This window comes from Suncus etruscus, chromosome 1, assembly GCF_024139225.1.
Source record: "Suncus etruscus isolate mSunEtr1 chromosome 1, mSunEtr1.pri.cur, whole genome shotgun sequence".
Lineage (NCBI taxonomy): Eukaryota > Metazoa > Chordata > Mammalia > Eulipotyphla > Soricidae > Suncus > Suncus etruscus.
Window position 1 is genome coordinate 9758830 of NC_064848.1, and position 16937 is coordinate 9775766.

A 16937-nucleotide genomic window follows, 5' to 3' on the forward strand; every position below is an offset into this window, starting at 1 on the left:
ACATACAAGTAGTAGAGACTCGAGATACTTGTAGACAATCATTACAGCATTGTATACTTAGCAAAACATTTTAATGAGTCTACACATTTACAATGAAAAAAATGGAACAGCAAGAAGTGTTCTGTCATTTCTATTAAGACAGACTATCATCATGTTTGCTTTTATATGCAAAACTTTCTAAAGTGACATATTAGCAAATGATAACACCAGAGTCTTAAAGCCAGGTGAACAGATTTGTGGAAAGGCACTGGTGGGCAAGAGACTACTTCCTATAGATATTTTGTTCCTGTCAAATATACATGTTACATTTCAAAGCAAATAAAAGACATTTAAAATGTTTTGTTTTGTTTTGTTTTTTTTTTTGTTTTTTGTTTTTGGGCCACACCCAGCGGTGCTCAGGGGTTACTCCTGGCTGTCTGCTCAGAAATAGCTCCTGGCAGGCACGGGGGACCATATGGGACACCGGGATTTGAACCAACCATCTTTTGGTCCTGGATCGGCTGCTTGCAAGGCAAACACTGTTGTGCTATCTCTCCGGGCCCGACATTTAAAATGTTTTAAAGGAAAAAAATCGCTCAACCATAACAGTATGCATACAAGTACGTTATTATTTAAAAATATATTCTAGTGGTTCTTAGTTTGGTTTTGTTATTCATTACACTCACCTATTGCACTCATTTATTTCAAAATTTTACAAAATTATTTTAAGACTAAATTTAAACTTCAGAGTCCTATTCATATTATATGTTCTATTACATGTTCTCTTTATTTGTATGTTATTATTTCAAGCACAAAATAGAACAATCAGTTTACTGAGTGCTCAAGATTTAAGCTTACAGAGTGGCAATTCATGTTACAGATGCGTAAGTGCCAACTGGCATGCTGGTAACACCAATAACAACTAAATTCACTGTCTTTCAAGAAAACAGTATCAAGATGAAGCGATTAAAAAATTAAGATATATAAACCTCCAAAAGAATGTGAATCCTGTATAAAAGGCCAAGATAGGGGGTCGGGTGGAATAGAAGTCACGCAAATCTAAGAAAGCTTATCTTTCAGAAAGCTCAAAACACCACCTGCATCGCCAAAGAAGTTAAATCTTAACTACAGATTCCTTCACGATCATTAAATGACACTTCTGCCAGTTAGTTTTAAAATAATAAGAAACAAAGGAATAAAGGAATCTCTCCTTCCATAAAACTCATAAAACCGCCTCTGTTTTTATCAAACAACATTTTCAAACAGTGTGCCATCAAGTCATCCTTTATCTTTATTATTGAGAATGAAAGAATCTCGCATTGTCACAATTTCAAGTCTGCCTTTAAAAGGGTAGGAACAATTCTGAATTAACTCAAAACCAAAGCAAATTAAATAATCATCATCTTTTTTTAAGCCTAGGCATTTTGGGTACAAAATCTATACAATTAAAGACTCCCCTCCCCTTTAATGACTTTGATGAACATCTGGGCATTTGTGGGTTCAAGTCTCTTTTGTACCTCTAACAATATATCACCATTAAAAGAAATTTTTTGTGAAGTCTTTTAAATAAAGAATGGAGATTTGGGGCCAGAGAGATAGAGATAGCTTGCATTTGCCTTGCATGCAGAAGGAGGGTGAGATAGATGCATTTGCCTTGCATGCAGAAGGACGGTGGTTCGAATCCCGGCATCCCATGTGGCCCCCTGAGCCTGCCAGGAGCGATTTCTGGGTGGAGAGCCAGGAGGGAACCCCTGAGCAAAACCGGGTGTGACCCCCCAAAAAAATGTAGATTTACAAAGTTATTGATAGTTGAGTCTAGGCATCTACTAGTTGCTTTGAGCCATTTTAGAGAACCTTTAACTCGGGTGACAAGAGAATGTGATGAGACAGCCATTCCTTCCCCCCTCACTCTGCCAGATGTTGGAACATCTGCAACGATGTTCGGCTCTGCAACGGGGCTGTTTCTCGAGATTTCGGTTCTGCTGCCAACTCTGCGCCAGGAGTGTGCAATGAGGCCGGCCAGCTGATGCACCCCGCAGGCACGACCTCGACACGCGGGGTTGGGGGGGCTCAGTTGTGTGTCCCCCCACCCCACTTAGGCCCGCGGCGGGGGTGATCCACGGCCCCCTAGGAGACAGACCCACCTCCCCAATTTCCCTTCGCCTGGATGCAAAGCCGGGGTTCTGTGTCTGGGGGACAGCGAGGGCCGCGGGACTCACCGCGCTGAAGGCGGCGGCTGAGGTGGCTGAGGCGGCAGAGGCGCCGGACGACGAGGGGCCGGGCGTGTCCTGCCTCCTCAAGCGGGACTTGAGGGTCTTCATGGCCAGCTTTCGGCAGCCCCGCTCTTGCTCGGGGGCCCCCGCGCGCTCCCCCGCGCGCCGAACCTCACGATCTTTCGGGGAGCAACCCGGAGCGCGGACAGACCCGGCCGGCCCCACCTGCCACCTGGGCCGGGCCCGGCCGCAGGCTCCGGGGCTGCGACTTGGGCTCCTCCTCCAGCCAATCACCGCGCAGGGTTGGCGGGGGCGTGGCTGCCTTCGACCAATCGGATTCCGGGAAGGGGGAGGGACTTCCCTTTCAAACTTCATAACACCCTTCCTCTGCCTGCTGGAGGAAAGTTGTCGGGAATTTGTGCTTTGGAGAGGGAGAAGTACATACAGGTGAGAGCTCTGCAGCCTGGAGAGGCCCAAGCCACTAGAGCGCTCTTACCTTTGTTGGTGGAGCCTCTGGTCTAGAGGGGGAGTAAAGGACATGCTTTGCACACAGAATGCCCACGGACATGCTTTGCACACAGAATGCCCACTTGGAGCCCGGTCCTCACCCCCACCCCAACACTACCAAGAGTTGACTCCCCATGTACTTGAGCTTGAGTTAGCCCTGAACACCTCCACTTCTGACCCAAAAAACTTAAAAATAAGTAAAACTTACACTTTGACAAAGATTTGTGATCCATCAAAGCCTGTGAGAACTCACTGCTTGGAAGGAAAAATTAAAAAAAGATAGAAGCAAAATGAACCCACTAGAGAAGTAAGTTGTCAGAGTGGGGAGGGGAAAAAATGGACATTTTAAAAAAGTGCTTCCGAAAGAAACAAACTACAGACTAAAATGTTAATTCACTAGTCCTACTAGTCCACTAATATGGGCTAATAATGAGAATCATTAAAGGAAAATGTAGAAATAGGTAAGTCAACATTACCTCGTAATTTGCTGTTAACCAGCTATCTTCAAAGGGCTCCCTCCATAAGAGTCTTTTTTCCCAGCAAAATATTTATTTTTAGGGTGCACCCATATGAAAAGACAAATAGTCCACCTTTCTGCCTAACAAAGAACTTTTTTGTCATCTGGAAGGTCAATTGCTTTCCTTAGATTTTCTTAGGGTAATTCAAATACCGAAAAGTTTTCAGATGGTGCATTCAAAGCCTTGGTGAGTGAAAATTAAGTAACAATGAACAACCTGAGAAATTTGTTCAATTTTCTCTAATTTAGATCTACAGAAAAAAAAATAACGTTTACTGCTTCTTTTCCTTAAGATCCACAGCCATTCTGTTTCCTTTAGCATTCTGTAGGGCTGGTGCATGGTTAATTACTGTGTCCTCTCCTGTCCCTGAAAAAATGTAAATGAAATCATACCAGGACATTATAGAAATATCCCAATCAATTACCCAGTCTTGAGTTTCTTATTCCTGTCACTAATAAATTACCAATCATCATTAGAAATTCTTACAAAATGCTCCTCTCTTACTCAAAAATCTTCAGCAACTAATGAATAAAATGTAACTTCTTCATCTGGTATTCGTTTCACTCTATAACACAGACCCACTAACTCCCCAAATTACTCTTCAAATCATTCATATGATTTTCCTTCTCAATATTCACATCTGTATGCATGCATAATCCTTCTCCAATGATTTTTTTTCCTCTGTCTACATTTATCTAACAATGCTGCTCCCCAAAAGTCATTGGAAGGGAGAACAAAGCACAAGGGGGATTCTTGAGTACCTTATTAGATTGTCTTAATGCTACCTACTAGTACGTGAAAAGTCAGTGAGCCTGGAGTGATAGAACACAGAATTCGGACTCCTCTTGTACCAGCTTCTTTGTCTGGTTTGAAGATAAGTACCTGTTTGCCCACTTGACCCTTGGCTGATTCTTAAATCTTAACTGCCTTCCAGTAGCTCTGTCTCCCCGGCTAATTATTGAGTTATTAACTACAGCTTGATGTTAACTATGGGTTTTCTGTAGCATCCAAGTTCTCAGAGCCCTGGTGACAGGCCTCTTTTCAAGTTATTACTGGATAATACTACAGAAACAGCCACAAGTACAACTTGAATCAGTTTCTAAAAATGTTAAGCAAGTTATTTTTATGAACTGTCTGAATGATGTCCCCCATGGTATCTGTGTCCAGTGGCCCTGATGGATTTTTTTCAGACTAGAAATTTGATAGCTGGAGACTGCTTATTCCCATTTAAGAACCTCTGAAATAAATAGTACCAGTTTGAATTTGCAGTATAACTTTTTTTTCCTTATCTAAAAGCCCTTACAGCAAGTAAGACATTATTATTAGTATGAAGCCAGACAGGTTATTAACACCATCATTTTTGTTCAGGGTGAAAGACTGAAAAACTACATGGAATGATAGATTTACTGCCTCATCCTGAATGCTTTTTTTCTTTGTTTTTCTTCTATTTCTTTAAAATATATGAAACCAGCAAGGAAAATGTATAGTTTAAAAACTTATTTTTATAGGTAGGTATTACATGCAAATGGTAAAGATATTTTTTTGAATACAAAAGAGGAAGACATGTCTCCTTTCCTTTGGCCTCTACTATCTAGGAACCTGTATTCTAGACCAGGGAACAAAGCTAATATAAATAGTTCAATTGGTGAACAAGTGCTTATTGAACTGTCTAGTGCAGCAGATGTGGGAGGTATTCAGGAAGGAAAAGATCAGGAAGTAAGTGTGCAGGAAATGTGAGTACCCAATGTTGGGTGGAGTTTTAGTGAGTGTACAGAGGTAAGAAGAACACCCAAGAGGACTGTCCTGAGCAACAAAAGAGCAATGCTGGAAATTGCTTACTAGATGGTAAAGACAACAAGATAACAAAGACAATTTTTTAAGAAGGAGAGGGAGCAAATATGGAGCACATAAAATCAAAATTTACACAGAAAAATATCCCTTTTTTAGACAGAAAGCTCTCCCTCGAAGCAAACTTAATTCAGTTAAGATCTCCTGATTCAACAAGCTCTTCACTTAAGAATTCCAGATTTCTCTTCATTTTCAAATCTTCCTGCTATTGCTAGTTGCCCCAGGAACCCTGCTCAGCAAGTCAATAATTCCAGGGAGAAGCCCAAGACCTGGATCATTCTCTCCCAGCTCAACAAGGTGGTAGCCGTCAAAACCCTGTGTGACTGGGGTCATGAGAAGGAACAACACCACCCAGCTCCCATACTGTGACTGTGGCAGTAGGAATGAGAGACCTGAGGCGGTTCTCACACCCTCTTGTCTTGCCACAGTCAAAACTTAGTTATATTGCGTAAGAGCACTTTTAAAAAATAACTAGGTCATCTTTGATTCTAAATTTAAAACCGTCTGCATTTCTAGTAAGCTCTCCAATGACTCCATTCTAAAAAAGGATAGTGAGAAAAAAAGTGGAAAGAAATTCCTTCTGTTTGATCTTGCTCCAGCAGAGAGTTGTCATGTCTCTGCTATAACAATCTTGGTGTACTGTCCCATTCTCCTCCTAGAGACAACTCAACCTATGTCTCTTTTCTCCTTGGCATTTACAAACTGTCATTTACCTGTGACACATCATTTACCTTTAGTTTCAATTCTGAAAGAGAGAGCAAAAAAATCAGAGAGGAACATACATCGTCAGAAACAAAACTAAATTTTCCCATTGTAATTTGAGCTTCTACTTAAAAGTAAACAGTAATCACCATAATTTCTTTGAATTCAGAATTTTGGAGACTTGTTTGTTTGTTCATTTGGTTTGAGGATCATACCAAGAAGTACACAGTGGTTACTACCAAATCAGTGTTCAAAGGTTATTCTCATCAGTACTTCAGGGACCATGTGGTGCCAGGTATTAAATTCATACTTACACCATGCAAAGCCCTTTGAATGATTACTCTGGCCCTTAATTCAAAAATTCAATGTCATGTAAGCACAACTAGTTTCAATTAGTTGAAATTAAATTTTGATATCATGTCTTGATATAAAAATCTCTAGAAATATATCATTTCATTTTATTGAGATGATCAATAATCCTAAGAGAATTTGGTTAAAGGCAGAAGCTGTCAGCTGCCTCCTTTATTTGAATACATGTCCTGGAATTTAAATACCTACAAGGAATTTAGTTTGGAGAGCAGAAACTGACTTTCTAGTAAACATTTCCTGGACCTTAAAGTTTTCTTACCATAGTCATGTTACTATAATATGCACAAACTATAAGACAAATGACTTTAGCTCTATTAAATATGTTAAATAGAGACGTTTATTGTTTGATATAGAAACTATGGAAAATAAAGGCTACCTCAGTAGTTCTTTTGTTGTTGATTTTGGGTACTCAGAACTTACTCCTGGTTCTGTGTTCAGGGATCACTCCAGGTGGACTCAGAGAAAATGGAATGCCAGGAATTGAACCCAGTTCTAGCACATGAAAGTCAAGCTCCCTAACCCATTGTACTCTTGTCATGACCCAATACAACATATTTATAAATCTTTCAATTTGTTATCTTGGAGACTGGAGTCTCCAGTAGGTAGAGAGCTTGCCTTGCATGTGGTTAACCCATGTTCAATCCCCTGCCACAGATATGGTCCCCCAAGCTCATTAGCAGTGATCCCTTAGCACAAAGCTAAGAGTAAGCCCTGAGCACTTCTTAGTATGGCCCCCCAAAAACAAAGTAAATACATTAGCTTGTCCTTCATTTACTTTTTACCTTTTAAACATCTGTCAAGATAATAGTATGTAATTCTGATCAAGTGATTAATTAATAGTAAATTATGATTGTTCACCACTGACAATTACTCCATGACAGTTTTCACTAATCGCCCTAATGAAATATCATTGCAGAGTAAAACAGGGTAGATTTATTGTCAAATGTGCTTGATAGCCATCAAATATGTGGTCTCTAATAGTCATTCAACACTGACCTTACAGTTAGTTAAATATAGATTACTACAGTAATCTTGATGGAAATAGTAAATAATGCTTGAAATTATACCAAAAGGAAAGTCATAGGAAACATAATGCATATACAAATTTTCTTAAAAAGTTATATGTAGAACTGAGTAGATAATTTAAAGGATTAGAGAACATTCCTTGTGTCATGCCCATGATTCTGAATTTGATCCCTGGCAGCATTCTCTCCCCTAAGTACTGCCTGGTGTAGTTCCAGTGGTCTCTAACCCAACTGGTCTCTAACACCACTGACCCACTTACTGAATTATAGGGCATAGTAGGCCAAGTATCCCCGAGTCTTCTAAGTATTATTTGAGTTATCCTCCTAAAAGTTATATGTGAAGGTATTTACTGTGTCATTGTATTCAGTCACACATATTATATAGTTTATATTATAGTTTGAGCATATTTACGAATTGTGCCGATATTTATGGTCTTGATGTATGCAGTTAACTCCACAGTACCAAAGAACCCTCACTCGTGCTCCTATGTCTCCTCCAATCCATCATTTCCTCCCTTCCCCATACCCGGCTATGAATCTGGTGTTCTCAGTTCTGTATTCAGTGTTTGCTATTAGGCAATAATATTGTCCATAATTTTGTTCTGTTTCCCTGTACATCATAGATGAATGAGAACGTATAGTATTTGTTCTTCTTTTTTTTTTTAAATTCTTTTTTTAATTTTATTTAAACACCTTGATTACATACATGATTGTGTTTGGGTTTCAGTCATGTAAAGAACGCCACCCATCACCAGTGCAACATTCCCACCACCAATGTCCCAAGTCTCCCTCCTCCCCACCTAACCCCTGCCTGTACTTTAAACAGGCTCTCCATTTCCCTCATACATTCTCATTATTAGGAAAGTTCAGAATGTAGTTATTTCTCTAGTTAAACTCATCACTCTTTGTGGTGAGCTTCCTGTGGTGAGCTGGAACTTCCAGCTCTTTTCTCTTTTGTGTCTAAAAATTATTATTGCAAGAATGTCTTTCATTTTTCTTAAAACCCATAGATGAGTGAGACCATTCTGTGTTTTTTTCTCTCTCTCTGGCTTATTTCACTCAGCATAATAGATTCCGTGTACATCCATGTATAGGAAAATTTCATGACTTCATCTCTCCTGACAGCTGCATAATATTCCATTGTGTATATGTACCACAGTTTCTTTAGCCATTCATCTGTTGAAGGGCATCTTGGTTGTTTCCAGAGTCTTGCTATGGTAAATAGTGCTGCAATGAATATGGGTGTAAGGAAGGGGTTTTTGTACTGTATTTTTGTGTTCTTAGGGTATATTCCTAGGAGTGGTATAGCTGGATCATATGGGAGCTCGATTTCCAGTTTTTGGAGGAATCTCCATATCGCTTTCCATAAAGGTTGAACTAGACGGCATTCCCACCAGCAGTGGATAAGAGTTCCTTTCTCTCCACATCCCCGCCAACACTGTTTATTCTCATTCTTTGTGATGTGTGCCATTCTCTGTGGTGTGAGGTGGTATCTCATCGTTGTTTTGATTTGCATCTCCCTGATGATTAGTGATGTGGAGCACTTTTTCATGTGTCTTTTGGCCATTTGTATTTCTTTTTTGTCAAAGTGTCTGTTCATTTCTTCTCCCCATTTTTTGATGGGATTAGATGTTTTTTTCTTGTAAAGTTCTGTCAGTGCCTTGTATATTTTGGAGATTAGCCCCTTATAGGATGGGTATTGGGTGAATAGTTTCTCCCACTCAGTGGGTGGCTCTTGTATCCTGGGCACTATTTCCTTTGAGGTGCAGAAGCTTCTCAGCTTAATATATTCCCATCTGTTAATCTCTGCTTTCACTTGCTTGGAGAGTGCAGTTTCCTCCTTGAAGATGCCTGTAATGTCCTGGAGTGTCTTGCCTATGTGCTGTTCTATATATCTTATGGTTTTGGGGCTGATATTGAGGTCTTTAATCCATTTGGATTTTACCTTCGTACATGATGATAGCTGGGGGTCTAAGTTCAATTTTTTGCAAGCAGCTATCCAATTGTGCCAACACCACTTGTTGAAGAGGCTTTCCCTGCTCCATTTAGGGTTTCCTGCTCCTTTATCAAAAATTAGTTGATTGTATGTCTGGGGAAAATTTTCTGAGTATTCAAGCCTACTCCACTGATCTGAGGGCCTGTCCTTATTCCAATACCATGCTGTTTTGATAACTATTGCTTTGTAGTACAGTTTAAAGTTGGGGAAAGTAATTCCTCCCATATTCTTTTTCCCAATGATTGCTTTGGCTATTCGAGGGTGTTTATTGTTCCAAATGAATTTCAAAAGTGTCTGATCCACTTCTTTGAAGAATGTCATGGGTATCTTTAGAGGGATAGCATTAAATCTGTATAATGCCTTGGGGAGTATTGCCATTTTGATGATGTTAATCCTGCCAATCCACGAGCAGGGTATGCATTTCCATTTCCGCGTGTCCTCTCTTATTTCTTGGAGCAGAGTTTTATAGTTTTCTCTGTATAGGTCCTTCACATTTTTAGTCAAGTTGATTCCAAGATATTTGAGTTTGTGTGGCACTATTGTGAATGGGGTTGTTTTCTTAATGTCCATTTCTTCCTTATTACTGTTGGTGTATAGAAAGGCCATTGATTTTTGTGTGTTAATTTTGTAGCCTGCCACCTTGCTATATGAGTCTATTGTTTCTAGAAGCTTTTTGGTAGAGTCTTTAGGGTTTTCTAAGTAGAGTATCATGTCATCTGCAAACAGTGAGAGCTTGACTTCTTCCTTACCTATCTGGATTCCCTTGATATCTTTTTCTTGCCTAATCGCTATAGCAAGTACTTCCAGTGCTATGTTGAATAGGAGTGGTGAGAGAGGACAGCCTTGTCTTGTACCAGAATTTAGAGGGAAGGATTTTAGTTTTTCTCCGTTGAGGATAATATTTGCCGTTGGCTTGTGGTAGATGGCTTCAACTAGATTGAGAAAGGTTCCTTCCATTCCCATCTTGCTGAGAGTTTTGATCAAGAATGGGTGTTGTACCTTATCAAATGCTTTCTCTGCATCTATTGATATCATCATGTGGTTTTTATTTTTCTTGTTATTGATGTTGTGTATGATGTTGATAGATTTACGGATGTTAAACCAGCCTTGCATTCCTGGGATGAAACCTACTTGATCATAGTGGATGATCTTCTTAATGAGGCATTGAATCCTATTTGCCAGGATTTTGTTGAGGATCTTTGCATCTGCATTCATCAGCGATATTGGTCTGTAATTTTCTTTTTTTGTAGCATCTCTGTCTGGTTTAGGTATCAAGGTGATGTTGGCTTCATAAAAGCTATTTGGAAGTGTTTCCGTTTGTTCAATTTCATGAAAGAGTCTTGCCAGGATTGGTAGTAGTTCCTCTTGCAAAGTTTGAAAGAATTCATTAGTGAATCCATCTGGGCCTGGGCTTTTGTTTTTCGGCAGACCTTTGATTACCATTCTAATTTCATCAATGGTGATGGGGTTGTTTAGATATGCTACATCCTCTTTCTTCAACTGTGGAAGAATATAAGAGTCCAAGAATTTATCCATTTCTTCCAGGTTCTCATTTTTAGTGGCGTAGAGTTTCTCAAAGTAGTTTCTGATTACCCTCTGAATCTCTCTCATATCAGTAGTGATCTCTCCTTTTTCATTCCTAATACGAGTTATCAAGTTTCTCTCTCTCTCTTTCTTTGTTAGGTTTGCCAGTGGTCTATCAATCTTGTTTATATTTTCAAAGAACCAACTTCTGCTTTCGTTGATCTTTCGGATTGTTTTTTGGGTTTCCACTTCATTGATTTCTGCTCTCAGCTTTGTTATTTCCTTCTGTCTTCCTATTTTTGGGTCCTTTTGTTGAGCATTTTCAAGTTCTATTAGCTGTGTCATTAGGCTACTCAGGTAAGCTCCTTCTTCCTTCCTGATGTGTGCTTGCAAAGCTATAAATTTTCCTCTCAGTACTGCTTTTGCTGTGTCCCATAAGTTCTGATAGTTTGTGTCTTGATTGTCATTTGTTTCCAGGAACCTTTTGATTTCCTCCTTGATTTCATCTCGGACCCACTGGTTATTGAGTATGAGGCTGTTTAACTTCCAGGTGTTAAGGTTTTTCTTCTGAGTCCCTTTGGAATTCACAAATAATTTCAGAGCCTTGTGGTCGGCAAAGGCAGTCTGCAAAATTTCTATCCTCTTGATATTATGGAGGTATGTTTTATGTGCCAGCATGTAGTCTATCCTGGAGAATGTCCCATGTACATTGGAGAAGAATGTGTATCCAGGTTTCTGGGGGTGGAGTGTCCTATATATATCCACTAAGCCTCTTTCTTCCAATTCTCTCCTCAGGTCTAGTATATTCTTGTTGGGTTTCAGTCTGGTTGACCTATCCAGTGTTGACAAAGCCGTGTTGAGGTCCCCCACAATTATTGTGTTGTTATTGATATTATTTTTCAGATTTGTCAACAGTTGTATTAAATATTTTGCTGGCCCCTCATTCGGTGCATATATGTTTAGGAGAGTTATTTCTTCCTGCTCTACATACCCCTTGATTAATATAAAATGTCCATCTTTGTCCCTTACAACCTTCCTGAGTATAAAGTTTGCATTATCTGATATTAGTATGGCCACTCCAGCTTTTTTATGGGTGTTGTTTGCTTGGACAATTTTTCTCCAGCCTTTTATTTTGAGTCTATGTTTGTTCTGACTATTCAGGTGTGTTTCTTGTAGGCAGCAGAAGGTTGGATTGAGTTTTTTGATCCATTTAGCCACTCTGTGTCTCTTGACTGGTGCATTTAGTCCATTGACATTGAGAGAAAGAATTGTCCTGGGAGTTAATTCCATCTTTATATCGAAATTTGGTGTGTCTCTTGGTTAGTCTTGTCTTAAATTAGGTCTTTCAGTTTTTCTCTTAAGACTGGTTTGGAGTCTGTAAAGTTTCTGAGCTGCTTTTTGTCTGTGAAACCATGTATTCTTCCATCAAATCGGAAAGTGAGTTTTGCTGGGTATAGTATTCTGGGTGAAGCATTCATTTCATTCAGTCTTGTCACAATATCCCACCACTGCTTTCTGGCATTGTTGTTTCTGGTGACAGGTCTGCTGTAAATCTCAAGGACGCTTGCTTGAACGTAATTTCCCCTTTTGATCTTGCTGTTTTCAGAATTCTGTCTCTATCTGTGGGATTTGTCATTGTGACTAGGATGTGTCTTGGGGTGTTTTTTTTGGGGTCTCTTTTGGTTGGTACTCTTCGAGCATGTAGGATTTGATCACCTATAATCTTTAGCTCTGGAAGTTTCTCTTTAATGATGTTCTTGACCATTGATTCTTCCTGGGAATTTTCTTCCTGGGTCTCTGGGACTCCAATGATTCTTAAGTTGTTTCTGTTGATCTTATCATAGACTTCTATTTTCATCTGTTCCCATTCTTTGACTAATTTTTCCGTTGTCTGCTCATTTGCTTTAAGTTTTTTGTCCAATCTCTCCTGCTGTATGGAATTGTTATGTATCTCATCTTCCACAGCACCAAGTCTATTCTCAGCTTCTGATACCCTGTCCCAGAGCTTATCCATTTTGTCATTCACTTCGTTTACTGACTTTTTCAGGCCTGTTAATTGATATGTTATTTCAGTTTGGAGTTTTGTGATTTCTGTCTTCATATTTTCTTGGTTCTTATTAGTGTTCTGTTCAACTCGATTCATGGTTTCTTTGAGTTCTTTGAACATATTCCATATTGCTAGTCTAAAGTCCTTATCTGAGAGGTTGATTAGTTGGTTGGCCATTATCTGGTCATCAGAATTGTCCTCTTCATTCTCTATGTCTGATGCTGGCCTGCGTTGTTTCCCCATTGTCACACTTGTATTTTGGGTTTTTCTACGTGTTGTGGTGGTATTCATTGGCTATATGATGTAGGCAGCACACTTCTCTGGCTCCGCCCTTTCTGGATGGGCTGACTTGTCTCTAAGGGAGGGGAGTCCTCCGTGGGTGAAGCCTCACACTGGATCAAATCTTAGGCCCAAGCATTCAACGGAGAAGACAGTACGAAGAGGAATGCTTGCTTCTGTGTTATAGCTCAGTTCTTAGTGTGATTTTTTCTTCTTGTTACGATGGTGTTCTTTTCTTAGAAAGAGCGCACGGCCGCGTAGCGAAGCGGAGCGGCCGTGCTCTGCTGGAGCCTCTTTTGCCCCACTCCCAAGAGTTTCACGCAAGAGGACAGTAGAGAAACATTTACAAGGAGCACTCACAGTTGGACTCCACTGGGCGGGTGCAGATTCGTGGCTTTTCCCTGCCTGATGTCCCAAACAGGGCAGCTGGCTTCTGCGAAAGCCCGCCGGTTTTCACGTTCTGGAGACCCGCCCTATTTCCTGTCTTCATTGCGGGCCTGCTGAGGCGAAGTTCAAGAGGAGGGTATGACTTTGCTGCCTGTGTTGTAGGATGGCCCCAGTTTTTCACTTTGCAGCTGGATCTTCTTGGTGACTGGGGCGCTGGAGTGCTCACCCCTCTCCCGATCTCCCCTTTCCAAGCTGGTGATGGATCTCCTGCTTCTGTGCCCGCCTGGGCACTTGGAGCGTGCTGGAGGCGTGTCGTATTTGTTCTTCTTGCTCTGTTTTTACTCAGTATGATTCACTGTGTAGCAAACTGCATGAGTCATTTCTTTTACAGCTACATAGTATTCCATTGTGTATGCGGCCTCACCAACGCATGGATTTATATTTTTATTTCATAATTGGAGCATAACAGTGACACAAGACCCAGACACCCGAGAAGACCACAACAATCGTGAGAAACTTGACCCTTTGGTGGATTATCCCCACGACAGTGGAACATTGGTAAACATGGCTCCTGTTCTGAACGGCTTGATGTTGCTCTGGTCCATCTACCTGCATATCTCAATCTGGACTTTACAGCCAGGCTTCCTAAACATTCTCCTACATACAAGCCCCAAGAGAGGAAGGGTGCCTTCCCAGTGGTGATGAGTTCTTGATCTAAAGGCCTTCCCAGGGCTGATAATTTATTGTTTACTACTTGCACTAAACCAGAGATACCTTCATCTCCCAGAATGATGAGCCAGCTACCATCTCTACAGCCTTAGAGTCTGAAAATGGCTCAATCAGAGATTCCCCTGGGTCCCAAGTACTGAGTCAGGTGGACAAACCGGTGCTGGCAACCCAAGTCCTGGGCACTTTCAAATGGTTCAATGTCTGGAATGGTTCTGAATTTATCAACAGAAATGACACCAAAGAAGATGTCTTTGTTCACTGGACAGCTATTAAGAGAAATAATCCCAGGAAGTTTCTGTGTAGAGTTCATGATGGTGAGACTGTGAAGTTTGATGTTGTGAAAGGAGACAGCTGTTAATGTATCTGGACCTGGTAGAATGCCAGTGAAAGGTAGTAGATAGATATTCCCCAATCGACATAGGATCTGACAATGCATCCCCTGGACTCATTCAGATACCCCATCCCTAATGATGACAGATGCGCCCTCAGGCAGGACAGAAGCAGGCAGTGAAGGGGAGAGAGTTGAAGTCTCTGGGCAGTATCCCAGATGCCGACGTCTACCATTTTTCCTCTACCAGAAGCACTTTTTGCCAGGACCACAGCCCTCGGACCTGCAGCAGCTTCTCCAGAAGACGTCAGCAGACACCACAGAAGATGGAGAAGATGGAGGATCTGAGCCCAGCCAAAGCCCAATGGAGGAGAAGTTGCTTTCAGAACCTCTTGTAACTTTCTCTGAGGTTAATCTCTTGGCCCTATTTGCATGGTCACTATATTGCTGGTTAAGATGTGTTTGGATCTTTTTGTTTTGTTCTAAGTCGCACTGCAAACAATATTTTGTATCTAACTTTAATATTTTAATATTTGATATTAGTTTGCACAATTTCAGGGAAATTCATAATGTTGTTAGAGTTTTAAAAATTCTCAGCTATCCTAGTGAATGTTTGCCAATTGCAAAATTGCTCTAGTGTCTTTGTATACACTAATACATTAGTAGGTGGAAAACTAACTTGGATAGATGCTTATTACAGACTTGGTGTAAGAATGTTTAAGAATTTTCATTTTTTTGTCATCCTCCATTTCACAATACAGACCAGGCAAAGGGCCTGGGTTGAGGTGTATATGGGGTGTATTTACTGTACCTCCTCTTTCTATACAGTCAGTGTAAAGAACACAGCCTGTGGTAAGAATTGGGAGGCCTATCTTTTCTTTATATATATATAAAATCCTTCACCAGTGCAACATTTTCATGACCAATATCCCAAGTGTCCTTCCTCCCCACCCCACACTGGCCTGCACTCTAGACAGGCTTTCTACTTCCTTAAGAAGTACTTTTACGTAAGACTTTTCAAATTATGGTTCTATAAAAAGACCTTGGGGTTTGATAATGGGTGTGTTCAGAGCCTGTAGTTATTCCCATGACAGTATTCTTCAAGGGTGGAGAAACTCTGTATCTCCTAGGCCAAGGGAATTCCCTTTCTAATTTCCCCAATAATTTCTGTGCCTATGCAAAAGGAAAAGAAAAAAGCACAAAACCTTGCCACACCAGCTCTCCTTCTTTCTCCTTTTTCTTTTTCTCTTTTTTATTATTTTCTTTTTTTTTGTTCTTGTGGTTGTTATTTTGTTGTTGTTGTTGTTGTTGCTGTTGTGCTTTTCTTGGTAGTTGCTGGTCTTTTGCTTATTTTGTTTGTTTTTTGTTATGTTTTTCTTCTTTCTTCCCTTTCTTTTTTTAAATGGATATTTATAGCCTCTAGATCCTCAAACATTTTAAACAGGGGGCCACTTCACTGTCCTTCAGACTGTTGGAGGGCCAGATTATAGTAAAAACAAAAATTATGAACAAATTTCTATGCACACTGCATTTATTTAGAAGTGAAGAAACAAAATGGGAATAAATACAATATGTGGCCCTCGGGCCGTAGTTTGAGGACCATTGCTCTAGATGGACTCCTCCCAGGATTTTTTTTTTCCAACAGAACCACATAATTTGAATCATATTGTTCTGCCTCTTAAATTGAGGGGGGGAAATGGATGGTACCAGGACCAGTCACATGAACATTGAGTGGAAATAAAAAATTATCAGACTTAAACATCAAACCCAAAGTCAATGACAATAGAATTGATACCCAATCTACAGCAAGCTATACACAGAGGTGACCAGTTACATTAGCAGTCCAGGGTGCAAATAAGGGAGATATGAGATGCATGCTGGGAACAAGGGTAAAGGGAGGACAACACTGGTGGTGGGAATGGCCCTGATCCATTGTCACTATGTACCTTAAATATTACAATGAAAGATTCTTAATTCACTTTGGTCACAATCAAAATTATTAAAAAAAAGAATTTTCAAATTATGTGTATCTGCAGAAAGGCTCTAATGTTCATGTTCAGAGAAGTCTATGAAAAACAAATTGTGATATGTACAAGAGATGTAAAAGGCTGGTTAGTTTGAGAATGATGTATGCAACTTAAGCTTTGATGCTTTGATTTCTGATTTGAGATTCCAATTTCTGGAGGAGAAAAGTAGAACAAAAGTTTTGTGACTTTTCTCATTTTTTTTGTTTTATTTAAAACAGAAAAGGTGAATATGTAAGGTAATAGCCAGCTATCAATCTCAAACAAAAGTGTTCCCTCAACTTCCTTGTTTTCTAACCTCTTTTTTAGATATTCTTTTGATAAAAGCCCACCTGGATTACTAGAGTCCCCTCCAGCTTTGGGGTAATTGTTTTGAATAAAGAAAAAATTCTGGCTTTGGGCTCGGGAGAGAGAGACATGGCAGAATGAGTACATGGCAGAGAGAAGATGGTAGATAGGTAG

General features: G+C 40.2%; 1 protein-coding gene and 1 non-coding gene across 2 annotated transcripts in view; both read right to left on the bottom strand.

The window, feature by feature from the left end:
- Positions 1-2300, bottom strand: part of UACA (uveal autoantigen with coiled-coil domains and ankyrin repeats) — a 91284-nt gene extending 88984 nt beyond the window's left edge. The window contains exon 1 of the mRNA XM_049783938.1: positions 2199-2300. Within this exon, the coding sequence (XP_049639895.1) occupies positions 2199-2300 (102 nt within the window). The remainder of the gene's footprint in view (positions 1-2198) is intronic.
- Positions 2301-15184: 12884 nt separating this feature from the next.
- On the bottom strand, positions 15185-15320 carry LOC126031481 (small nucleolar RNA SNORA51). The gene has a single exon (XR_007503345.1). It is a non-coding gene; the product is annotated as a small nucleolar RNA SNORA51 (small nucleolar RNA).
- Positions 15321-16937: the final 1617 nt, after the last annotated feature.